At 50.1% G+C, this 26,380-nt stretch overlaps 1 protein-coding gene across 1 annotated transcript in view; it reads right to left on the reverse strand.

Moving 5' to 3' along the window:
- ANO2 (anoctamin 2) overlaps positions 1 to 26,380 on the reverse strand; it is a 319,849-nt gene that overhangs the window by 186,756 nt on the left and 106,713 nt on the right. Inside the window, exons 8-10 of the mRNA XM_081818921.1 lie at positions 21,779 to 21,834; positions 20,609 to 20,650; positions 13,758 to 13,822 (exon numbers count right to left, since the gene is read on the reverse strand). Of these exons, the coding sequence (XP_081675047.1) occupies positions 13,758 to 13,822; positions 20,609 to 20,650; positions 21,779 to 21,834 (163 nt within the window). The remainder of the gene's footprint in view (positions 1 to 13,757; positions 13,823 to 20,608; positions 20,651 to 21,778; positions 21,835 to 26,380) is intronic.

Consider the following 26,380-nt stretch of genomic DNA (forward strand, 5'->3'; position numbering starts at 1 on the left):
GGAGAAGGAGAAAGTTCGGGGGGGACCAGAGAGGTTTAGAGGGCAATACCCGCTAAAGCTGAAGATCACTAACTCAAGCCCTGGGAGGGAGTGGTAAGGACTCAGGAGAGCTGTGCTGGGCCCTGAAACCCCGTGCCCAGAAGTCAGGCTCCAAATAAATGGTAGACAGAGTTGGCCAGGCACACCCACCCCTTTTCACCACCCAGGAAAAGAAGAAAGAAAAGTAGAGCAAGGGTGACTTGGGTCCTTCAAAATCACTCCCACAGAATCTGTCAGCTTCTACCACCACCATTCTTGAAGATACTTCCTGAAAATATCTTCACCTACATAAACATGTCAACTGCCTCCTGCCCATGCCTAGACATCTGAGGATTAAAGGCCAACACCGAGGGAGGGGATAATGGACAGCAAAGAGAATCCTGGTCAGGGGACTGGGCATGTTCCCACTCCTTCACCACAGGGAGTCCACTTTGCATCTCATCTATCCTCACCGCTCACTGGTCCTGCCTTGTGGCTCACTGGAGATTACTGTCACCTTTCACAGAGTACTGCTCTGCCTCTCTGCCCCATGTCACATTCATCACTCATCATCTCCCTATAGAAAACACACCATTGGTTATGTTATTCGATGTGCACACAGGCAGATCAGAGCCCCAGTTACCATGGAGAGCAAAGCCCTGAAGGGTGGCGTCCCATGGCCACAAAGCAGAGGGCCTTCCACTCCACTTCACACTCACACATGTGCACACACATGCACACAATTCCCATGCACCAACCCCACTAGAACAACTCAAAGCCATTTGGAGCAGCAGTCCCCAGGCTGGGCCTCTGGGCTTTCCCAGAGAGTCAGCCAGCCTCCATGCCAGGTCTCCTGCCATGCAGCTGCCATCCACTCTCCAGGCCAGCAGCCCCTGAGATGCCACACAGCTTTTTCCACTCGTCCAAGCTTCTTAAGCATCTCTGATATACACCATGTGTCCCAACAGGAAAACACACACTCATCATCTCCACAAAATGCTCCAGATGTGATCAAAGCTAGAGAGGCAAAAGAAAACAGAGATGGGGGTGTTTAGAAAAGGGGAGAGGAAGAGAGAAATGCAGGGGTGCAGTGCCAGGGGTGCCCTGGGTGGTGGTGAGGCCGAAGGATGGAGTTTAGAACTGGGATCCAGACTCCCAGGCTCCAATCCCTACTTCAACCTGCCTCCTTGTGAGACCTGGGGTCCTGCCCCCAGACCAGCTTCAGGCTTGAGATTGGAAAGCTGGCACTGGGGGAGATGCTATAGATCACCTGGCCCAACCGCCCTACCGTTAGGTGAGGAAGGCGGCAGGTAAGTCAACCTGGCGCATCATCCACCATCCCTAACCCCACACACCCTTCCACCTCACAGCTCACCACTGTCTGTATTAAATGTCAGTAGGTTACAGCAGCACAGATCCCTTAGCTAAAAGGCCTCTGACATGATACCTCTGTCCCTCTGCCCCATTAAATCTGTTAGAGGATTTTGGTTCATTTTTTATAAAGTGAGGGGATGGCTTTCAAGGACCCCCTTAAATCTGAAATTCCTAAGTCCCCATGATCTTCAGCAATAGCCCCTTAAGGAAAAAGAATTGTTTTATTCTAAAAGATCCTAGAGTCCCTTCATTATCCCATCTAACATCTGACCACATTGGTCCACTATCCCCCACCATCACCTCAAGGCCCCTTTCAGGAAGCAGCCCCTGTGTCTCACCAACATCTTCCTCCCTCAGAGTGCAGCAAAACAGTTAATAATGGGCTCTAAAGTTGTACTGCTTGAGATCTGGAGTAAGTGACTTAACCACTCTGTGTTGCAATGTCCTGTTCTTTACAATGGGGGACGATGATCGTTCCAACTTCACAGGGTTACCGTGACGATTCAAGCAGATCATGCATACAAAGGGCATGGTGAAATGGGTGCATGGTGAGCGTGGTGGCTGCTGCTGTTAGTAACGGTCATCACCATGCCTACTGAGACATCTGCCACTGGGGCACAGGGACATTACAACCTAGTGAAATCTATGGGTTAGTTACGATGTGGAGGGAGAGAACAGAAAAAAGACTGAGCTCAGCATCATACCACCCAGAACATCCATCATGTTCTCTTGGGAGGATAGAAGATATCCAGGAGCAGAAGCCACTCTTCTCCCCAGATATGCCCTCCCCCACCCCCGCCCCTCCATCCTGTCTGGCACAAAACAAGCAATCCCTTCCTAGTGCCCCACAAGGAAGAAGTTCAAGTCCTTTAAAAGTGAAAGCCAACCAGATCATGTCAGTGCAGCCACACAAGCCAAGCCCTTCAAGGATGTACTCTTTCCTTCAGGATAAAGTCCAAAACCCTCAACCGGCCTACAGGATCCTCTAGGCCCTGATACCTGCTTCGTCCCAGCCTGGTCCCCTGTCACTGCCCTCACTGCAGACCTAATGCCCCTGCACCCCAGGCACCCTCTCCCAACAGTGGGGCAGTATGCACAGTGGTGAAGAGAACCGACTCTGGAGCCAGACTTACAAGTCCAAATCTTACCACTTCCTTACTAGCTGTGAACCTGGGTCACTTGACAATCTTTGTGTTTCAGTATCTCATCTGTAAAATGACTATAGTAGTATCTATCTCAAAAGATGTTGTAAGCTAGCAAATGCAAAGAGCTTAAGCAGTGCCTACCACACAGGAAGCACCAAGTAATATTAGCTACTGTCATTAGTCCACTCACCTTTGTCTGGCTTATCTTTGGTTTCACTCATGTATCAAATCTGAGTTCAAAGTAACCTCCTCAGGGAGTCCTTCCCCAACTTCACTGGATTATCCTATGTTTTTATTCCCATTATAGTCCATGCTCCTCTACTATACACCACGTCACACTTAAAATTAACTATGCGTTATCTGTGTTCCCTGGTAGATCACAAGCTCCATGAGATCAAACTAGCATGGACCACAGGTCCAGATATTCCTGGGACAGTCCTGGTTTACACTTGTTGTCTCAGTGTGGTAGGTTAGATTGGCATTCAGCAAATACGAACTTCTCTTTCCTTATGTAAGAGTATACTTCCCAGCAACATGGATTTGTGCTTGGCCATGTGACTTCTTTGGCCAATGGAACGCTAGTGAACATGATGTCAGCGATGTCATAAGAGGTACTGTTTGTTTCCATTGCTTTGCTTGTGCTCTTGTTATTCACTATGACAGGAATGTGCCCCAGGTAGCTTCTGATCTAAGGAGAAGACCTGAACACAGTCTGGAGCCTGGAGCCAAGCCAAGCCCAGACAACGCTCAGACCAAAAAGAGCTTTTCCACTCAACCTACAGACACATGAGCAAGACAAATAAATGACTGTGCTGTTGTAAGCTACTGACTTCGGGGTAGTTTGTTATGCAACATTCTTGTGACAATAGCTGACTAGTACACTCAGCATAACTATTAATAGCGTTCACCTTCACACTCAAAAGTGTCCCAGGTTAGATGATAAATTATCTGGTCACCCAAAGTCAGTCCATATCTATCTTTTTATCACTTTAACTCCAGTGCCCAAAACAGTGCCTGGCACAGAGAAGGTGCTCAATGAATATTCTGGGTAAAACTGAACTGAATTACATGGTCTCTTAAATCTCTCTCCCAAAACATGGAGTCTTCTTCCCAACTCCATGGTTAGATGTTAAACCTTCAGAGAAGGGTTAATATAGCCAAAGGGAGATACGGTCTCACAGGATTAGACAGAAAGATGTTAAGCCTTCAGAGAAGGGCTAATATTCCAAAGGGAGATATGATCTCACAGGATCTGAAAAAAAGGGGCAACAGACCATGGAGTAAGCATGGAGAATGACCAAAATGAAAGAAAAGGAACCCCAGCAAGAGGAATCTACATCAGGTTCATCATGTGGGACCTCCAGGGGGCAGAGTGCCTGTGAGTGGGGCAAAGAGACACTCTTGGTATGGTTCTTCTCTCCACTGAGCAGCTTACCTTCCTGACTAAAGGTTGGGGAGTGGACAGAATATCAACCTAAAGAAATACTGCCATCTTGTTACTGATAACAGCTGGGAACCAGCCATTGTCCTTACCCTCATCCAGACTAAAATGCACAAATAAAAAGCTGAAAATCCCAGTCCTCCAATCCCTTCTGTCTCTCTTGTGTTCAGTTGAATATGGAGTCTATGAAAGAAACCAACGAGGCCGAGCCAACAGCCCTGAGGCCTGTGCCTTCAAGGAGGATTCTCCTGAGTCCCTTCAATGGACTGGGTGACCCAGGCTAAGTGCCACATCTTCCACAGCCTGAGTCAACCACTGTGCCAGGGGCAGACAGCCAACCTTGGCAATTAGCCAACTATCCGTATCTCCGAATACCTTGAGATAATCCCAAAGGTACTGGAGGACAGCAATCTCCCAGGCAGGGATCTTGAAGCTTTTTGTTTTGTTTTGTTTTGTTTTGTTTTTGTTTCTTGCTTATGTCTGTGACTTCCAGACCCACAAAATGCTGTGGTTTTCCGTTTCTAAAACAGAGGCATGTCCCTCTGCAAAAAGCATGGGTGTGCTGGGCTAATTAAATTTAGCTATCTTGTGGTTGTTGTTGTAACGTGTGATCCGCCAATGTTATTCAATGTGTTAAGACATTTTCTGTTTATGTTGGTTACATACCCATGTGGTGTGGGTGGAGAACATCACTCGACAGAATATCATTAGCAGGGATTAGGAGCTCAAGGGTTCCAGAGCCACGTGGTGAGACCATGGCTCCCGGGATCAAACAGTTGGGTTGTGTCCATGGTAACTTATCCATATGCTAGTCCCCTCCCTCTTTCTAGGGCAAGATCAGTCCCTCAGATCTACCTGAAGTCCTTAACTCCCACAGACAGGCTTACACCTGCCACAGCCAGCCTAGAGGTTTTGTGGAGGAGAACAGATTCTCCTCTCTCTGTCAGAGAGAGAGATAGCACCAGGTCCAAAGGGGCTGAGTGACTTGCCCAAAGTTTGCCAGAAGAGTAGGTAAGAAACTGCTCTCACCTCACAGCTCGGAGCACACAGGTCCCCAAGCCATTGTAAGCTGTTTTGCCACCTGCCTAAATTCCAGAGAAACCACCTAACAGTTGGTCCTCCCGTTTGATCCCTTTGTCTGGGCTCTCTTCCCTCACTGTCTCAAATATCTCCAACCACTGCCCGTAGCCCTGTACTTTCTTCTCAGACCTTCTTCAGCCCCAGCCATTCTTGAGTCTCTCCCAGTCAGCCTCTCTTGACCAGGAATGCCTTCATCTGAGTCCTATAAATCTCCCAACCATATTTCTTTTCTCCTTCAAATCTCTACTTTCTACGCCAAACTCACCTGTCCCATAAGTTGTCCTTTCTCTCACAAACCACACTAAATCCAGTTACTACCCCTTCGAAACCTTCTACCACCTGGGCCTAGCACATCCACATATAGCTGTGTGTGTCAGCTCCCCCCTGGGCACTCCTTACAGCTTGTGACCTCCATCAGCAGCGTTCTACTGTGAGCACCTTATGTCCCACCATGACACTTCGAGCTTCCTGCTCCCCCGCCCCCTTCTTTTAGCTTTGACACCAACTCGAGGACAAAGCTCTTCATCCAGTAAACACTTGAAATAAAGACCCATTCTCATGTTGTTAACAGACTCTGAGTTCTGTTTTAAGAAAATTCTCTGTGTGTCTGGGTTTCTTGGGAGCTGACGGTGTCATACTTACTCTGGTCCCATCTCTGAGGCCCCCTGAGCTTCAGAAACACCATTTCACTCTCACTGGGAAACCAAAAGAAGACATTCCCACAACAAAGGCAGGCCCTCCACAAAATCCCACACTGAACAGGAGCCAGACTCCGGGACGGGCCGCGGAAGCGTCTCACCTGGTGCATGGTGCCAACCTGCTGGGGTGTCTGGTTGCAAAAGCTGCAACTGAGACCCAGCCGCACAGTGGCGACATGCAGGGAGCCAATCAGTTACCAAAAGCAAGAAGTGATAGCTGACAACCTGACAACATGAAGAAGTCAGAACAAAAAGACTATAAAAAATAGAATTGAGAAATCAAAAACATGGCATTCTCTGCTTAACAGAGGCACAAACGATCCTATCCAGCTCAACAAGCTGAGAGGGGCCCATCATTCCTGCTACGCACAGGGGAATGCTCCTAGCGACGACGCCATTGTGAAGCATGGGTTGACTATGGCCAGTGAGCTCCACTCACCAGTAGCCCACACCAGTTTTCCCTCAGAGATTAATACCAGGGAGCTGGAAACCCAGCACCCTTGACATCCAGCTGGATGAAGCACTGTGTCACCTTCAGCCCCATGCTACAAGGGAAAAAACATCGTTTCTGGAATCGGGCAGGCCTGGTTTGATCCTGGATGGACTGGCTCGGTGGCTTGGGGAAGCTCCTTATGTCACTGAGCTCAGTATCCTCATCTGTAAAATGCAGGCAAAAATACCCACTTAGCAGGGTCACTGGGAGACACAGAGTTCACACACACAAAGTGCACAGTTATGATGCACTGATTTCCAATAAAAAAAATAGTCTTATGATTATACAATATTTGTCAAAACTCGTGAGCTGAAGAACTCTATTAAATCCTGCTGGCTTAGAGAATATTACTGTTTTCCTCTAGGGAACAGATAAATAATACCTTTATTTAACCAAACCTATGTCCATCACCGCAGTATTTGTGCAATACTTTATCACAGTCCACAAAATAATATCGTGGGCCACGTGGGACAGGTGTTATAGTCCCTCTTTCATAGCCAAGGAAACTGAGGTTCGGAAGAGAACAGCTTGTCCAGACATTACATCAACTGGAAACAAAGCTGGAACTAAAACTGAGTTCTTTTCATTCTTAACCCACTGCTCCTAGCCTACAGGAATGTCCCTAAGCCCATGCCTCAGGACTTAAACACGTGCACTCTCTATCCATCCTCTAACTTCATAATGGTGACCTTATTCCTTCTCCGTTTTCTTCCTGGATAGGGAGCTCTTATTTGTTTAAGTCTGTCTTCAGATGCATCCTCTCCAAATCTTTGATCACATTACTTTTCCAGCCTGGCTGGGAGTTTTTTCTTTAGGTGTGATGACCTGAGTTAAACACACGTGAGGCTCTGCCATGATTTGTAAGTGATGTGATCCTAAAATGCTTCCTGGCAATTTCCAAGGTCTGTGGGTGCCATAACACATCACATGGATGTTGCTAGAAACAGTTACGGTCACCACCAATAATCTTTGCCTGAGGCATAGCCGATTCCCCTGAGCCCATCACCATAGATGACTAGTTTGGGGGTCAATTTCCCCTCATGATCTTTTCCATATGCTGTTTTTTATAGCCTCACAGTTACTTTTTGTAAGTTCCTCCATCAGTTTGTCCCTTCATTTCCCAGAAAAGCCTCGTGGTCATCTACAGGTTTAGAGATTTGACTCTGAACTTAAGCTCCTTCAGAATGGGGCCATGCTTAATTTATCTCCATATGCCCAGCACCCGTGTCTGACACATGGTCAATGCAAAATGTGTTGGTTCAACTACCCGAGATGAGGTGCGCAGAGGGACCCCACTCTGAGCTCCCCAGGCCAGTGAGTCCTAAAGAGAAGCATCGTGAGGATGAAGAGCCCATGTCACATGAGGACAAGCAGAAAGGCCCGGGAGTGGATTATGTAGAAGAAAAAAAAAAAAAAAGCTCAGGTATAGGAGAACTGTTAGGGACACAAGAGCTTTCTTCCATTATTTAAAGGACTGAGCTTCAGGGAGCTGACCTGGAATCAAAAGGCGGGAAATAGGTAAAGTTCCTGCTCTGGCTCCTTGACCTCGTGGCTAGAAATGTCCAGCAGAGAAACAAGCTTCCCCTGAGGCAAGGTGCTCTCTACTACGAGAAAAATGCAGCAGAAGCTGGGCATTTGCTAGACGAACATACTGTGAGAGCAGGTCTCCATCCCTTCATTCCAGGCCCAGGCCCTGAGGCGACCGACCGAGAAACACATTCCATCTCTGGGCCGCCATAGTTCGATCCCAGCAGTTCCGGGTAATTGGGAGTTTATTGCTCATGAGGGCCCAAAGGGACATGGAATATATAGCTTGCCATATATTTTTAGAATAATAGCAGCCTCTCTTCCTCCCTGGGAAGTTGGACATAAGAGAGTCAAGGAGGCAATGAGCTGTGAGCCAAACAGCCTGCTCCTTCCCCAGTTTTGCCCATGGAAATCTGGGTGGCCATGGGGAACGTGTGTGTGTGTAGCTCCTGGTGTTGGGGATCCACCGTCTGTACCATATAGCTGATACTACAGCCAAAAGATGAAGAGTTTGATCCGAAATGGGAGCCACCATCCATGGAAGGCTGTTCTGAGACTTGAGAGGCCACCCTCATATGACTAAGCCGGCCTCTGGGCGCAGCCTTGGACCAGAGTGGAGAGCACTTTGTCCCAACTCCTTGTAGGCCACAGGCCATGGGCTTTCCCCCTGGGAGGGTGCGCGCTGAAGGTCAGTGGCACTCAGTTGGGGAAGCAAGAGCCTTATCACAGCTAGATTTAATAAACAGCCTGACTTATTTCCTGATCTGTAAAATGGGCCAGAACACAACAGCACAGAACATTACCATCCTTGTTTCGGCCTTGCCAGAACCAGCTACAGCCTGCTGTTCTGTGTCTACCGTGATCCCCTTACCCCCAAAGGAAAAGAAAAACATTCTTCAGGCCCACAAGGTACTATTTCTTTCCAGCCTGCAAAATGTTTCCCAGCTAAATCCAATACTTCAAATGTTGGGACCCATGCAAAGACCTGCTAGCCCCACACTTCATCTCTCCTTGGTCTCCCCTCCCTTGGATCTAGCCTTGCCTCCTTCCAACCCTGGATTCTCTACCAACTCACAGGGCAGAACGAGGGGCATGGGCCAGACTGACACAGAATCTACACAGGTGAGGCTTCCAAGTCAACTTTTTTACCTAACCACTCGCAGCCAATAGTCATGAAGGATCTAGCTTTGGGTCAGTGGGATTTCTGGCCATCAATATCCGGCTAAACAATAAATCCATACACAGGGCAGCCCAGGCTGGCCATGAAGACACATTTAGGTCCTTTAACCTCAGCCCTTCAGAAAGGAACATTTCTTTTTTTTTTTTTTTTATTTTTAATAGAAAGGAACATTTCTAATTCAAGTGCCACCTCTTCCAGGAAGCCTTCCCTTATTCTGCTAATAGCAATTACTCTTCATCTGTTGTTCTGCAGTATTATGTTTGTACTTATGTTCTAATCCTTATAAGCCCTCACATCATCCTGCCTGGCACATGCCTACCTCCCTATATAACTGCTAGATCTTCAGGGCACAAACACCCCCTTGTTCATCACCACACCTCCCACGCTGCCTAGCACAGAGACTGCTCCCTGTAAGCATCAGTAAATGCTTACTGCGCTGGACTGAACTGCTTTTATAAATCCCAGAGAAGGATCAAGGAGGAGGCAGCAGGGCTCAGGAAATAATTAATCACGGGTTGATCAACATTTTTTCCTCTCCATTCCCTCCCCCAAACCAGCTGCGGCCAGTCCTTTCTGAGCCTGGCCTGCCGAGAAGCCTCCTAAGAAAGAATGTGGCTTCCTCTGTCTTCCTTCTGGAGGGGTTTGGATGGGTCACATTTCAGGAGGGTAGAATTGGGGCCCAGAGACCAAGAGGGATGAATCAAATCACACAGCCTTCTAGTGGCTGTCCTGGAGAACCCTGGCAAGGGCAAGGACCTCTGCCTTGCATAGGAGGAGGGAAAGGCAACTCCCATGATGCCAGGACTTCAGTCAGGCTCCCCACAGGCGGGGCTGGAGAGAGCTGGGATTCTACGATGACAGAGATGTGTACGTAGCAAGGCAGGGCACAGGGCCGCGCGTCTCACCACAGATGAGGCCCAAAGGCTCCTGAGATGGTATGACCCTGTTAGAAATCACTCTCGAGTCACTGTGGAAGTGTTCGTATCTGAAGGCTTCAAGCCAGGACATTGCTAAGAGAATCCCAGAGCTGCCACATGGATGGGTTCCGTGTCCAGGGCCTGATTTTTAGGAAGCCCTCACTCGCAAAGTGGGCATTCCTGAGAGGGGTGGGAATGAGGGAGAGCCAATCAATCACTCCTCTCCAGACCATAACCCTGATTCCGTACAGCGAATGCTAGGCTGCCTGTGCATCATCCCCTTGGTGAATTCCCCAGAGCCAATGGGCTGCCATCATGCTAAGCTTAGGAGACTTCTGGACCCCTCTTTTCCTCACACCATCCTACGCAGGCAGTGGCCAGGGCTGAAAATAAAATTTTTGTAGATCAGTTTCAACATAGTTAGGAGCTCAGTCAGACTCAGCTTAAAGCCTATTGCTTTGTCTCATCCATATCAAAACCTTCCAGCTAAGAAAATCAGCCTGTGAGCAGACATTAATTTTAGTGAAAAGACAGGTCATGGCCCTGACTAATAGTGGATCACACCTGTACAAATCCAAAAGGCCCCAGACCCCCAGGCTCCCCAGACAATAAAGGCTGTTTCCCTCCTGGGATGTTGGGGAGTTAACCCAGAGCAGTGCAGACAAAAATCTACTTTTCTGGCTGCGAGGACCCTCTTACGGCTCCTAAGGGACCAGAAGAGTCATTTCCTTCCAGCGAAGGCATCATTTCAGCCATTGTCTTGGTCACAAGTCGTGTTTCTGCCAGGGCACAAGCACTGCTGGCGTCAAGTTCCCAGAGAGAGCTACTGTGAGTGGCGTCCCTGCTGGATGCCTCCCTGGGGAACTTTCCAGGAAACACTTATACACACACACACACACACACACACACAAACACACACACACACTCTTACAGTCAGCTCAGGCCTAAGGCCCCACCCGAGCTTTCTAGAGCAAAGCTAGGATCCAGGGTTGGAGAGCCCTGTTGGGCTGGGAGACACCCATCAGCAGTCTCACAGTGCAGCCTGCTGGGCATGAATGAAGGTGCAGGAGCAGGAGACCGGGGTGAGGGGTGCAGGGAAGGGTATCTTGCCTCCCCTCTGTCCACTTTCAACACCTGAGAAAGGAGCCTCAAACCCCAAACTGCCAGTCTAGGCTTGAAGGCCTATAGAAGGGGAAAGACAGTCTTGGGGATTTCAAAATGCAAACAGTTCTCCCACCCCCACTGAGTTCTCAACTGCTCAATGCTTTAGAATGTTCCAAATGGTTGGCATAAGGGAGGAGCACTGGGGATCCACAGGAGGAACAGAAGCTCCATGCTGAAAATAAGGAGGTGAGTGTCCAAGGAAATAGGTGGGAATACCTCTTGTAAGCTTTGTACAAATTATCATTTCTAACTTAATTCCCCTGCTTCTGCCAATCTTTTTCAGTACCGACATATGGGTACAATGTCTACGCGAGGCACAAAGAGGGTACAGCTCACATTAGTAAGTAGCAATGGAACAGCACTGACAGTGTGGGGCCAAGTGAGGGCTCAGGGCAGGCAGCCACAGGTGGAGGGTGGGCTCTGCGGGCCGGGTGTGTCCCGACAGGTGGGGGCAGGAAAGATGGAGAAGCAGCTGGAGAGAAAGGACACTGAAAAGCACCCACAGGACCTGATATCAGAGGGGGCAGTGGGAAGTGAGCAAGGAGGAAGGAGGTGGCTTTGACAGAATCAGAGTGAGCTGGGCCATTTGGAAGGCAATGTAATGTGAGTTTCAGGTGGCACCTGCTGAGTCTGGGTAGCCATTCCCCACACCCTGCACCCTCTCTTCTCTTCATGAACCCTCCAGCAACCTGCTCTTGCTTATCTGTCTTTGCTTACCCACCTATTACTCTGCTTGCCCCTCATGCCTCTGGCCCTTCCCTCTCTCCCCACTACTGTCACTTTCTCCTTCCAGCAGCTCCTTGAGGTCAGAGAGTTTCTTATACCACTGGGTAGACAACAGCCCCCTAGGGCCCTCACATGCACAACCTCCAAGAGAAGCCTGAGGCTCCAGCCTTCCTCCCTCCCAGCCAAACCAGCCAAGCTGCTGGCCTCGCCCGGGGGCTATGGGAGCTCCCTGAGCCATCTGATGTGTGAGGAGCAGTGGACAGCCTCCAACTCTGCAGCACACCATGCCCCGTCTAGACAGATTTGAGCTCTGTGTCCTCAGGAACTGCCAGGCCCCAGAGCGGGGCTCTGCTCCAAAGGCAATTCTTCCCCTGCAGGTGAGGCTGCTTTGGTGGCCAAAACTGAGTGCACATTGGAGCCATTTCCCACTTAGCTGGTGGCCAGTCACCTAAAGTCTCTGGGGAAAAGACAAAGCTCTCTGGTAGGGAGAATTCTTATTTTTTAATCATATTTTTAAAAAAAACGAATGAGTAGTTGGAGAAAACAGGCGACAGAGTGGGAGGCCACTTGGGATGCAGAGAGAAAGATCAAAGCCCACCAAGCATGGAGGAAACAGCCTTGGTGTGGCCCAGAGAACAGTCTAGGTGGCCCATGTTCCATACAAGGCAGCCTGGGAATGGGAGGCGCAGGGTGAGGAAGCCTCAGCCACAGGCACCCCATGGCCCTGCTCCGTGACCCCAGCACTGCAGTTAACGGTCTTCAGCTGGAACAAACACCTGCTGTCAAGAGACGTCCAACCAAGCTCCCAGTTCCCTGGGAGGGCCGTCATATCTCTGGGTGGGCGGTGAACCTACCCAAACTGCGGCCCCCAGGCTGCTCTCTTCTTCCAAGAAGAAGCTAGAGTTCCTCCGCCTGGACACAATCCTTCTGGCAGCTGCCCCTCTCACAGTCCCAGCCCCGGGCAATTAGCCAGGGACACTCTCTGTGTTTGCCGGCTGATTAATTAGCTCATTTGAAGAGCCACAAGTCACTGTGTGGCAGTGAGGCCATTATGTCAGTCATGGGGCAAAAGCCCCCATCTTCCCCAAACGAGTATGTGCTACCAAATTTCCTCCCAGATCCCTCAGTTCAGTCTCCCATTTTTTTTCCCCCAATTTATGACAACCAGGATCCTGGAGACCATGGAGAGAACATGGCTTGCCCAAAGAAGCCACAGCCCATAGAGGTGGGCCCGGTCTCCACTCTCAGCCCAGTGCTTTCCCACCTCACAGTGTCACCTCCCAACCTTCCAGCTGGGTAAAAAGCTGGGCTCAACGAACCCACTGAGCTGCTAGAGCCCACAACCGACTTTAGGCTAGTCAGACCTACAGCATTCTAGTAAGTTCTCTCAAAGGACTTTCACCAATGTTCGGTAGAAGCTAGGGAAACTCCCAAGGTACCAAGACATCATTTGAGGGGCAGCACTGAAGGGAGGGATTCCAAGACCCTGTCTCTTCTCCCTTCCCACCATAAAAAGCTGACATGCCCTCTCAGACCAGCCAGCTTATTCCTCATGCGATTTGCCAGGTCTTCCCTTCTCTTGGTCAACACCGTGGCCACTTTTGCATAACCTAAGGATCTGCTTCACCCCATCCTTCTCCAGGACAAATCTGAAGGGACAATAGATAAGAGTGATAACTGCATTCACACACACACACACACACACACACACACAGAAGAGCAGGCAAGGAAAGTATAGTGCACCATAGTGCTGAAGACCTCAAGACGGAAGTCATGGTGTATCCATTACATTATCTGCTGCCCCACACAGACCCCATCCCCCTCCCTGTCCCTGAGCTGCTTCCCCATGCATCAGAATAGAGCAGGACAATCATAGCTCAGAAAAGCAGGTCCCTCTGCTTGGCCAATAGATTGCCAGGGGTTAAGAGGGTTGACGGGTATCTTTCAGAATCTGCAGCTCTAGGGTCCTCCCAAGAGTGCCCCTCACGTCTTACCTGATGAGGTCGATAGGTTGAAACTTATAAAACACTCCATAGCGTGCCCATTCTCGATACAGCAGCTAAAAAAGAAGAGGGAAACAGATTAGGAGTGGAGGGGGCAACCATTCACCTTTTGTTTTGTTCACCTTAGCAAGTCAGAATTGTAACCCCCACAACTACCCTAGCAAGTCAAAACGGAATCCCCAAAGCCCAGCTTCTAGGAAAATTCTTACAAGACATCCACAAGGAAGGTTTCCAAAGGTGGGAGGCTACAGAGGCTGACTTCCCTTCCCCACGTAATAAAGGTGACCTTCATCACACTCCAGGCCAGCGCCTGCTGCACCTCCCAATCATAACCCACCTTCTTCACTCCCTTGCTTTGCTTAGTCCAGCAAAATGAGCCTGGTGTCCCTTCATTCACTCATAAACAAGTGTTTACTGAGCATCTACTATGTGCCAGACACTGGACACAGCTGTAAACGAAAGTCATTTCTGCCATAGAGCTTACACCCTGATGTGTGGAGACAGAAACATGTCAACATCCAAGATTTATAAATGTCATGCGGAAAGCTAAATCAAGGCAAGGGAGTAGAACACGAAGGACAGGGGAGTGGGGGAAGTGCTATCTCAGACAGATGGCAAGGGAAGGCCTCTCTGAGGTGACATTCGCGCTGAGACCTGAAGGAAGTGAGGGAGTGCACTGGGCAGAAGAACACTCTTCCTGTGCAAATGCCCTGAGGAAAGTGCATGTGGTATGTCCTGGGGAAAACAGGGAAGCCGTGTGGCTGGGGCAGCGTGAGCATGAGGCGAATAATCAGAGATAACATCAGAAGGTACTGAGGTGGCAGATCACTTGGGGGCTTGCAGGCCATGCTAAAACCTTTGCACTCTGAAGGAAGCCAGGGGGAGATGTGCAGCAGTGAGGAGAGATGATCCGGCTTGGCCTGCAGATCGCTCACACCAGCCCCCGTGTGGAGAAGAGACAGAGGGCTAGCATAGGAGCAGGGGTCTCTGTAACTGTCCAGGACAGATGGAGGCGGCCTTCACCACAGAGGCGGTGGGGGAGTAATGAGAAGTGGGTGGTTCCGCTTATGTTTTAAAGGTAGCGTAGGATTTAGTGTTGGATTGGATGTGGGGTGGGATGGAGAACCTCTCCTGAGGCGCTGAGTAAATGGTGACGCCATGCGCCGTGGAAGAGCAGGTGGGGAAGGATAGGACCAGGAGTTCACTTTGGGATGTGCTAATTTGAGGTGCCCTGGAGGCATCCCCGTGGGGCTACTGAGTAAGCAACTGGATGCAAACATCTGGATTTCAAAGGAGCGTCCACCTCCTAAATTTACAAAGAAGATGTAAATTTGGGAGGTGCCTGACAGGAGATGATCTATGAGGTCATTAAGCTATGGATGCAACCACTGAGGGAGAAGTAGGTAAAGAAGTAGGTAAAGAAGAGGTGTGTCAGTGGGGCCCCGGTGCGGAGACCTTCAGAGACCAAGGAGATGATGAGCAGCAAAGGAGATGGAAGAGCCGCGAGCGATGTAGAGGGCTCGATACATGTGGTGTCCCAGAAGCTCAGGGACAACTGGTTTCAAAAAGAAGAAAATGCCCCGCTGTGGCAAACACTGCTCATGGGTCAGGTCAGGTGGGAATGGAGAAGTGACCTCCAGATTCGGTGACTTTAAGGTCACTCATGACCTTGACAAGAGTGGTTTCCGTGGCAGTGTGGGGGCAACACCTGAGTGGAACACTGAGGAAGGAAATGATGCACCCACATCAAGGCGTGCCATCTTGTGATGTCTGCACAGCAATTTTAGCAGGGCTAGCATGTGGATAAAACCTAGGTGTCACTCCCAGGGCATTTCAGTTTCAAACACCTGGCCAGCCAGCTTCACAGATTATCCCCAAGTAAATGAAGTAATTAGACATCCTCTAGATATCCACGCTGAAGAGATATTAGCATGTAATCAAATTATATGTCTAGACTTGACAAGTTTGCCAGACACTGGCTATCTTGTTATGTTCTCTATTCTCCTTACACATCACACGGAATTCACGAGGAATTCTGTCCAGGAGAACCTGCCCTAACTAGGTATTTTGGATATCCAGTTGAACAGCAGGAGGCCACCCTTTTCACCTAAGACCCTTTAAAGACATGGTTTTTTCATAAACTGACATAAGAACTGGCATTCCTCCTTAATGGGTTTAGACCTTTATGGTCATAGTCTCTCCCAACAATGGCGAAACAGAACCCGAAACCTCACGGACCCTGACAGAGCAAACTGCCACCACCATGAGCACCACATGCAAAGGAGGAAACCCAGGCACAAACAAAGGGGTTACTCCAAGCCTGACTGGCAGAGGAGGATGTGAGTCCGCGAGTTCAGATGCCTCTCCTAACAGGCAGGTGGCTCCTAACCAAATCTTGGCTCCTAACCAAATCTTACTGTTGTCATTAGATCTCCTCCTCCCCTTCACCTCAGATGCTTCTACTGCCCTGGGTCTTTATTCCCTCCGCTAGTGCGATCCCTGCACTCACCAGCACCTGGCTGTCACAGTGACATCATTTGTGGCCCTAAGGGAGGCCAGCATGCGTCAGGAGGTACGGGCAAGGACTCTCCTGAGGGCTGTGGGTTGGCACTGACTGCCTCCCGGGCTCTGACCTCCAGAGCGGATTCCTCTCCGAGTCACGTATCAAGCCAAAACCTGAGCCTGAGAGCACCCATCTGCCACTGCCCTGCAAGGAAAAGTTAAATGTGCTCCAAGAACCAGGATGGCACAGTTGGCTCCGCCCCAAACTGAGAGCCATGCTCACCAGCCTTACCCCTGCTGGGATCAAGAAACCTCTGGAGGTCCCTTCCTCGGTGTACTGCCCTCTGAGCACAAAGCTAGATTCAGTTTGTGGATATGGATGAAGATGAGCCAAGAAAGCTGTATGAGCTCAGTGCAGCCGGGCTGCCCCTGCAAGGGAGCACCAAACCTGGGAGTGACACAGCAGTTAGGGTCGAATGCCCACGTGGCTCTGCCCAGGCCGGCTCATGCCTCCCTGCAGGGGTGGGGAGCACTGTAGACCCTTCCCCCTCTCTACAAATGTTCACTCACACATACTCAGAGACAAGTGGGTCATGCTAAAGCCCAGGCTGAAGGGTCCCAGAACAGACTAGCAGTCAGGGTAGAAGGAGGCATGCTCTGGAGTCTCTGCCCCATGGGGATTAGTATGGTGGAGTAAAGTGCAGGAAGACATCCACAGTATCTTGTAACAATCTCTTTAAATGGGCAGTGTCTAGATCCTTCTAATGCAGCTTTTAGCAAAGCCACCTTCTCCCTCAGAGCTACACCAATGTCCTCATCATGACTGGCCAAGCCTGCGAATAGATTAGGGAAGGTCTGCAGCTCCCTCTTAATGGACAGTGCCTTTTATCAGAGGCCCTGGATATGGTTCCAGACATGCCAGCCTGACCCCAAACCTCTACGGCAGGAAGCCACGATCCACAGGGACTACCCCACCTGATGGATCAGAACATTCAAGCAGCCAGTCGGCTCCCTGGGGGTCACATTTGACAGTGGGTCAGTGGGTTTAAGTATTTCATGAAACCATAAAGGAACCCAACTGTTAAAACCATTTGCAATGCCAGAGAATGGCAAGATGTTTGAGACTCCCAGCTCTCCCAAAGGCCTCAGGCTCCTCAGAGAGTGAGACCTCCTAACAGGAAGAAAGATGGCAATGCAGCCAACTGAGAGCTGGTGATGGGACAGGGCAAACTGAATGGGAGAGAAGGGGATCCTACTCCCAGATCCTGCAATGACCTGTTTGAACTGTTGGCAAGTCACTTCAACTCTCTAGGCCTCCTCTATTAGCAAAATGAGTGCAGGAGGGGAAAATCAATCCTCAAGTGAAACCCAGGACCAAAGTACCTTTCTGGTCAGAAAAACAGAAGTGACTCTCTTCACACACCTTTTCGTGGGGTCACTTTATAACCATCCACTAGAGAAGACAATCATCTGCAAAAGCTGCAAAATCCAAGACCCAGGGTTTAAAAACTGCTAAAGAGAATCGCAGTCCAGTGATGTGCCTTAGGCTCCCCTGTACGTGGGTGAGGAAGCTGCAGGGAGCTGGCGGGGCTCGGGCAGCCCTCTGAAGATGCTTACGGTCACTTCCCTGGGAAGCTTGAGAAAACCAGACAGGTCTGGCTAACGTGGAATTAAGTGGCCACTGGCAGCGACGTAACAACCCATCCACACCCACGCTGCTCCCTCTTCCTGCTGCCCTGCTTTCTAGAGAGGCGGAAAAGCCCTGTTCTCCAGAGTCAGGGTGCATCTTGTTAATTACCCTCCAGGAACAGGGAGAGACTTCCAGCCCCTAGCTGCAGCTGAGTCATTGAGGCTGCACAACTGCACTAGGCGAGCTGGAAGGGAAGAAGATTGTATTCTCAGGGGTCTCAGGGCTTTCCTGGGATCTGCCCGTGAGGAGCCTGGGCCTCAGGGAGATCAGGGGAACAGGCACGAATTGCAGGGAAGAGTAAAGGAGGACATCCAGGTACGAGCAGGACGGGCAGCTTGGGATGCCCTTGCAAGTCACCTCTACAGGCCCCCAGAGGGGGCATCCCACTGCAGCTCCCAACCCTTCTCCACACCCTCCAGCAACAGATGCAAGGATTCTCCCTGGCACCCAACCAAAATCCTTCTTGCAGCCCTCTCCAAGAACACTAGACTATTATAATTCAATTAAAATGAATCAATATGCTGCACGTATTCAGAGGTTTGGACTCTTTCTTCTTGAGGATTCTTTTAGGCCCCACCCATATACCACTGAAACTGCAGGAACAAAGCCAGCGCGGTGCTGAGAATTCCCCTTGCCATACACAAGACGCTGAGTACCTGGCTATCCAGGGCTGGCTGGCCTTTGGACACCAGGGCTTTTGTCCTGACTCGACAATCATTTACAGCCATTGGAACCATCTCCTCACCTTGTTGGGAATCAGTTTTCCAACCCAAATGGACAGAAAAAAAAAACCTTTTCCTCTCTCATGGATTCTCTTACCCCCATCCCAGCAAAGCCTAGTTCCCTAACCATGACCCTGGCAGAGGAAAATAAGGACTGGCCAGCAAACTCAAGGCAAAGACACAAGAAAGGGGCCTCCTGTCTTTCAAAGATAACTGTCTGCCTTTTGACATCAACTTTGGGAAACATCCACCAAGGTGATGCTCCATCTGAGCTGGTCTCTCCCTAACTCCCAGCTTCTACCCATTCTGCCAGTTCTGCTGTGCAGTGGGAATAATTCTATTGGCCTAAGCAAAACATTTCCTGAAAGGAAAAATTTTTGTTACAAGATTGTGTTGTTAATAATAACGCAACATCATTCCAAAGACAAACATATATTTCAGATGGTCTATAATTTGCTTCCCTCTGCCTCTGTGCAGGTAACAGAGGTCTGGCTGATTTCTCCCAGGAGGTACTGTGTGTTCCTGGTCTCTGGAATGTTCCTATAAAGTGCTCCACCTCACCGGGCTGGGGTCACCACCCACTCAGCAGGAGGATTCTTAGGTGGGCAGTGGTGGTGATCACTCTTTAAAGGGGAGGAACATGAAATGAGAAAGTGGGAGGACAGAAAACGGTTGGGGTGAGCTAGGTGAGATGTGAGGAGAAACGCTTCCTCCTTTTCCTTTAACTCTGATCCGGGACTTTTCAGGAAATTAAACACCGAGACTATTAGCATCAGATAGAAAACAGATGAGGTTAAGACATCGCAATACTACAGCAGATTCCCTGGGCAGGCAGAGAGGGGACATGTGTAAGCAATCACGGCAGTATTTCTGGAAAAGACCTTTTATGTTTTTAATACTTAACACTTCATAACAGGGACTAATAGGCAGGATAAAAAGAAGGCTGCTCAAAAGGCAACTTGGGGGATGAATAATTTTCCAGACAACAGAGCTAGGGCGGGGAGGGAGGGGGGCGCTCCTCGGGCTTCAAGTCCTCAGCCCTCCCGCCCCTGCCCTCCCTCCTCTGCTCGCCAGAGTTGCTGATGGCTGGGGGAAGCTGGGTGGGAGGATGGCATGAGGGAGTTGACAGCCAGATGGGGCAGTCCCCACTATAAAGAGGCGGGTGGTTCTTAGAGTGCCATGTCATGGCAGGGGAGGGTGGTGCACCCATGCAGAAGAATGGGGATCTGGATGAAGGGCCGGGAGAGAGCAGCACGGGCAGGTGCTGTGACTGGCACAGGAGGGGTCCTTCCAAAGGGATGTTTTCCCTCCCCTAACTGTAACCTCTGATTAACACAGCACAACTGAGCCTCCCTCTCCCTCAGATTTCTCAGCTCTAATTTGGCAATGGCTATCCCCCACTTGTCTGCCTCAAGGGTAAGAAGAATAAGTTAAAGATGACCCCCACCCCTGCAAAAGCCACCATGGCATGGATAATAATACATTTTTAACAGGGACACTGGCTCTGGGAGTCAGAGGTGTTCCAAGCCTCCACTCTGTTCCCTGTGGCAATGTCACCGTGGGCAAGGTGCTCACTCCTTCTGTGTCTCAGTCTCCCCACCTAGAAATCATGGAATTTGGACTCTCAGTGTTTCTCAGTTGAGGCCCCCCAGTCATTGGGGGTGGGACTGCGGGATGCACCTCAGGATGGTGAGCACTGCTGGCCCTCCAGGCGCTAAATGCCCGTAGCACCCCCGGACACACGCTGTCATGTCGATGACCAGAAATGGCCCCCACGGTTCCAAGCCCTGGAGGGCAGGGAGCTGTGGAAGAACTGCTGAAAAATACTTAAGCGGGTAAACAGAACGTTCAGGACGTGCGGGGCTAGTTCCACACCCACCCACAGTCCCCCGCGCCCCAGCGCTGCGTGCGGCCCAGGGCCGGCTTACCTGTCTGTCATTCGTGTCATCCCCTGGGCTGTCGTATTCACCCTGTAAGAGAGAAAGGAGTGCTGCTGCCTCAAGCCAAGGGAATTATCAAAACCAGAGAAAGGAGTTTCTTTTCTATTCTCTGGCGTCCTCCCTTTCTCTCGTTCCCCTTTTGAGGAAAGTCAAAAGCGCGCCCTGGGAAGGAGCCAATATTCCGTGTTGTGAGGCAGCAGCACGTGCAGTGTTTCCTGTGGACAGCTTCGCACACGAAGATGCTCCCCTCCGACGCGTCCGCGATCAGCCTCCTCGGAGCAGAGGCAATGGTGGAGCGCGTGCCTGGCATACCGTCTGGAATCACCCTGCGCCACGCCACACTCCCCCCCGCCCCGACCCGTCCACTGTCCACGACATCATACATGCCCACGGCAAAGCTATCGGTGGGCAGAGACTGTCACCTGGAAACTCCTTCGGGCCCTCAGGGAGCCCCCCGCTCCGCAGCCTCATTTGGCATAACCGTGTGACACACGCGAAGGAAGTGACCGGCCAGAGAGCAATGCCGCCGAGAGAGGGCATTTCGTTCATGGGCCAGTTAAGTTCTTCGTGAAGCGTCTTGAAGAAGGTCGCTGCCCTGTTTCTAACACGACCCCCCATCGGGGGAAGCTTTACTTACAGTCTGTCTTGTCTTCTCTGCTTAACCAAACAAGAGTATAAGGAATTCTGAGAGATTTGCTTCAAAAGTGTCCCAATCTATTTTAAGAAAGAAACCTGATACTATGTACTTGCCTGTTAAGGATGAGGGATTTCACACCCACACAAAACGATCACGTACAAAGGATCGTTTTCGGTCGTTTCGGGGTCTGACCACACCTGGGCCTTCGAGCCTCCTTCCACCGCCACCCACCCACCTTCCCCACCGCCTCCTCCCTTCAAACACTCGCACGCCCCGTCTGCCTTCTCACACCACCTCCCAAAACTGCTCGCACCCAAACCAGCTGGCCACGGGGGCAATGCCCGGAGAGACCGTCGCCTCGGAGGAGATTCCTGCCGGCCCTGAGGGGGCCACGGTCAGCCCAGGCATGTGAGCGAGCGGCGTGACCCCCTCCTGCCCCGCCCGCGTGCATTCCGCTGCGTCACCTGCGGTGCGCAACTGTTTGAAGACCGCGCGGAGCGCGCAGCGGAAACGATACTCACGTCATGAAGAGGGTAGGCAGCCTCGTAGGTATTGTTTGCTATCAGAGAGTTAATGCCTGTGGAAGAAGGGGAGACGGAAAAGGTAACTGTAGGCCAGGGGTTTCTCGACTTCACCTCTGTCTGTCAGGAAACGTTACCCCCCACCACCTCCCAGCTGAGGCTCGCTGTGTGCTCCTCCTCCATCACCCCCAATCTAGAAGTTTCTGTGGAGCTTCAGTTCTTAGCACGAGAATATCTGTGTTTCCCACATGCAAAGTTATGTTCCAGGATCAAATGTGCTCTCTGAAACCTCACGTGCGCCCCCGTCCTCATCCCCCCCAGAACACTGCAGACTCTCCGCCACCGCCACCGCCGCGGCCATCAGGTGACACCACCTGTGTTCAGTGACAGTGCAGGAATGACGACAAGTTATTATGATTAGGATCCATATGGTTATACATCAGAGCATCCCACGGCACAGTATCCGAACTCATTTCTGGCGCCTCCCTGTTCCTTCCCAGAGCAGTGTTTATCCCTGCCCATGGCTGGTCTGCCTGGACCATTAGCTCCCTGTGGTAGGGTGCCCCAGGGCAGCGGTTCTCAAAATGTGGTCTGGGGAACCCTGGGCATCCCCATGACCCTTCAGGAGGTTCACAAGGTCAAAACTAATTTTATAATATAGCACTAGGACATTATTTGCTTCTTCCCTCCTATTCTCTCATGACTACAGAGTGGGGTTTTGTGACTGGGATGGGATCATCCCCCCGACAGTTAATGGAATGTGTGCTTGTGTATCCTTGTGCTTTAAAATTTTCTTAGTGCTAACTTCTAATACAATAAATATTGACTGAGATAACCCACCTAAACAAAAGTCCTTTGGATACTCTCAACAATTTTTAAAAGTGCAAAGTGGGGGCGCCTGGGTGGCTCAGTCATTGAGTGTCTGCCTTCAGCTCAAGTTGTGATCCACGGTGCTGGAACTGAGCCCCGCATTGGGCTCCCTGCTCCACGGGAAGCCTGCTTCTCCCTCTCCCACTCCCCCTGCTTGTGTCCCCTCTCTCGCTGTGTCTGTCTCTCTGTCAAATAAATAAACAAAATCTTTAAAAAAAAGTGCAAAGGGTTCTTGAGGCCACAAAGTTTGAAAACCACACAAGAGATTCATGTTTTAATCCCAACAGTATTTCACACCACATACACATAGCAGACCCTACTAAATATATGCTAAATGAGTAAATGACTCTGTCCCTATAACTCCAGCATAGTCACAACAGAGAACTTTCTGCCCAGCACAGAAGCAGTGTTGTTTACTCGTTTCATTCACAGTTTTATTCAGAGACTATAAAATGGTCTGTATGTTCTGATTCAGGATAGTCTGTCCTGGGTCACTGGCTCCCATATGGGAGACATTATATCCCGCCAACCCCCAGTACTGAGGACCCTACCATGCAAGGATGCATATGTAATCATGAAGAGGGAGGAGAAGGGGTGAGCTCTGGAACACGGTGATTTCCCTTGTCTCAAACACGCTTTCTACCCTGAACCATTCTTTCCAGAGAGACTGTAGACAGTCGTGAGATGAGAAGAAAGAAAATTGGTTTTGGAAGGAAACATGTATCATGTACTAATGCTAAGTAATCTGCATTTGCACGGCTCTGGATAAACAACAATGATGGTTAACAAATCTAGACATTTTCCACCTCCCCTTCCCAAGCGATACCCCACCCACATACAGAGACCGCAGAGGCTCTCAAACAATCCTCTCTCCTCAACGGCCTCCTCTTCCTCAAAGCCTGACCCTCTTTGCCTCATTTCTAGGGCACGGGATGCCAGGAAGACCAGCTATGGGCCCCACGTGGAAGCAGAGGCCCTCGGGAGACTGCAGGGGGCGCTCTCAGAAGTGACCACTCTTCCAGTGAGCTGAGAGCGGCAGCATCACCAAGGGGCCAGTCCTTTCCTGATTTTAAGTTTCCTCCTTAGCATGAACATAAACCATCTGAAATAACTTTGGGGGGTGGGGGGAGCAGAGGGTAGGTAAAGGGAGTGTGGATGGGGGAAGGGTGCCCAGGGGCTGAACGAGCTGCAGCTGTCTTACAAGACTACAATTTCACTTTGAGCGTCATTAATCAGTTCAAGAGCCATAACCACAGCAATGCGAAGCCTACAATAATCAAGGGGAGGAGTCCTGAGTCAGGAGAGGGGGTGGGGGTGGCTCGAAGCTCCAAAAGGGCTGTCGATGTAGACTGAGGCTGAAGCATCACAGGCGGTGCCAGCTCTAAACTAGACCACACCCTGTGCACTACTCCCCCCCGCCCCAATCCCTGCACTCACACCCACGGTAGCCACAGCAGCAGCGTGTACCCTGAAGACAGGTCCCGAACTGCATGGAGAAAGTTAAACAGGTGTGGAATTCTCGGCTTTGTTGGGCACCGAGCACAGTAGCCGAGTGTCTGACAGCAATAAGCTGACAACCTGAATTCATGGGTCCTGCTGCCAAATCCTCAGAAGGATCTCAAATCACTGGAGGTCTAAAGCTGTGTACCCTACCTCCCATCTCAAATAAAGCTTCCTGCATACCCCGTGCCTAAAACAGCTCACCTCCCTTGTAGGATGTCATCTGCCCATTGTTGTGTGTGTCCCCTGAAGGCTCACAAGGTACCCATTCCCCCCTCCGCCTCACCTGTATCTCTCATGGCACCTAGTTCACTGCTGGGAACACAGAAGAGATAATGGCTGATGAGAGCAACCAGCCCCATGGCTAAACTTATTGCAGTATCTCTTCCCATTTATCACAGGCACCCGTCTTCCTCACTCCCCCAATTTTCTATGGCAACCTCTGCTGATGAATAACCTTTAAACTCTGGTTGATTAGTCTGTTTCCTAGAGAAGAAGCCCAACCAATGGTTCTTTGTCTTGGGGCCAATACAATTCAGGTCCTCAAACCTGAGTTATCCCAACCCAGAAAAACAGAGCCCCAAAATGCTCTAAGGGAATGTGCATCTGTCCTCCAGGGTTGTGTACCCCCTCTTTTCCAGATGGCATCATATGGGTGATCCCAATCAGCGGCTGCTGTAGAGGGAGGGAACAGCACATAAAAGGAGGAGGAACCGGGAAGGGGGAGGCAAGTTGAAAATAACTATTCATCCACAACTTCACCCAAGAATGAGAATTGCTTTGGCCTCTTGGGTCACCCACAGACTTCAGAAACCAATACCCCCAAACAAGCATGGAAATCAGTTTGAAAGAAGACGAAAATAATCAAACGGGTTTTTTTTTTTTTTAAGTCTCTGCTTTGAAAACTGAAATTCTGAATTTTTTCTTTTCTTTTCAGCAAAAATGAGCTAATTGGTTCCATCGTGCCCCATCCATCTGGCCATAATGGCAAAGCTTTCTTCTTCAGGATCACATCTAGTCTTTCCTCTCTGCTCTAGACCCAGGGAGAGAGAGCGAGACAGATCCAGCCTCTCATCCTACTGCCCCCAGAAGGGGAGCCAGGAAGAAGGAGAAAGCACAGAGGATATTGTCCTTTTCCTCTCCCCACAAAGAGAAGCAGGGCCTGGGCTCAAACACAGCACAGCTCACTGAGGACTATCTCACTGATCCCTACAGTCCCTTTAAGTCACTAGGTTCTTCATACCTCTTGCTCTTAGAACTATAATCCCTAAAGGAAAAAGGCTCATGCTTCTCCTCTGCCCAGCACCAACCACAGCTCTACACAGCCTGACCCGGCCAGGCCTAGCAACACGGTCCCTTGTCATCCAGAGGGTCAGGGTCAAGGAACAGAGCAGGGTGGGCTCAGGCGCCAGGGCCTGTCCCTGAAAACACACACTCAGAACACAAAACCTGAGGCCTTAGCTTCCAAGGCATCTCTGGTTTCCTGGACACAAAGGATCAACCAAAGCAGAGTTTATGGTCGGCCTCCCAAAGAGAGCCTCATTAAATCTACAAGTGCTGCTGGGTGACAGGGACTGCAGCTCTATTCCCTCCAGGCCAAACTCAAAGGAAACTTTTATCCCATGGGACAGGTACTTAGAGGAGTGGTGAACTCTTGAAAACCCATTTGGTTTTGATTCCCCTCAGAGCAGGGCCCAGTCCACCCAGCGCTCTGCTTTCATCCCCGTGCTCCAGCCGGACATAAATCTAAACCAGAGGCCCCAGACGGTGCATTTAACAGAGACTATATTTACCCATCACCAAATTGTCTTGACGTGTGCTTAATTACTTAAATGCCTTTAATCCTGAGCCTTTTCTTCTAACAAAATATAAACCAGTTCAGCTGGATGAATGATAAACCAGATGTTTACAACACACAACACGGTCTGGCTTCGGTCAAAATAATTAAGACATTGTCTCCTGAGTGGGAAGGAGAGATGCCCAAAGCATACATTTGTTGAAATGCTCTGACACCAAAGTGTCTATGAAAATGTAGTTCCATCAATCGGTAATTTTCAGTCCATGAAAAGGCAGCAATAACTTCCATATGAAAGAAGTAGAAAAGGTGTCTCTCTCCCTCTGACATGGTCAAGCGGGCTTGGGTTTCTCTCCACAGTGAAGTGCACTTTAAAGGCATATAGTCAATGATATTGCAATAATGTTGTATGTACTTATGGTGGTGAGCACTGGTCA

This window comes from Leptonychotes weddellii, chromosome 5 (genome assembly GCF_054177405.1).
Source record: "Leptonychotes weddellii isolate Sample4059 chromosome 5, ASM5417740v2, whole genome shotgun sequence".
NCBI classification, from domain to species: Eukaryota; Metazoa; Chordata; class Mammalia; order Carnivora; family Phocidae; genus Leptonychotes; species Leptonychotes weddellii.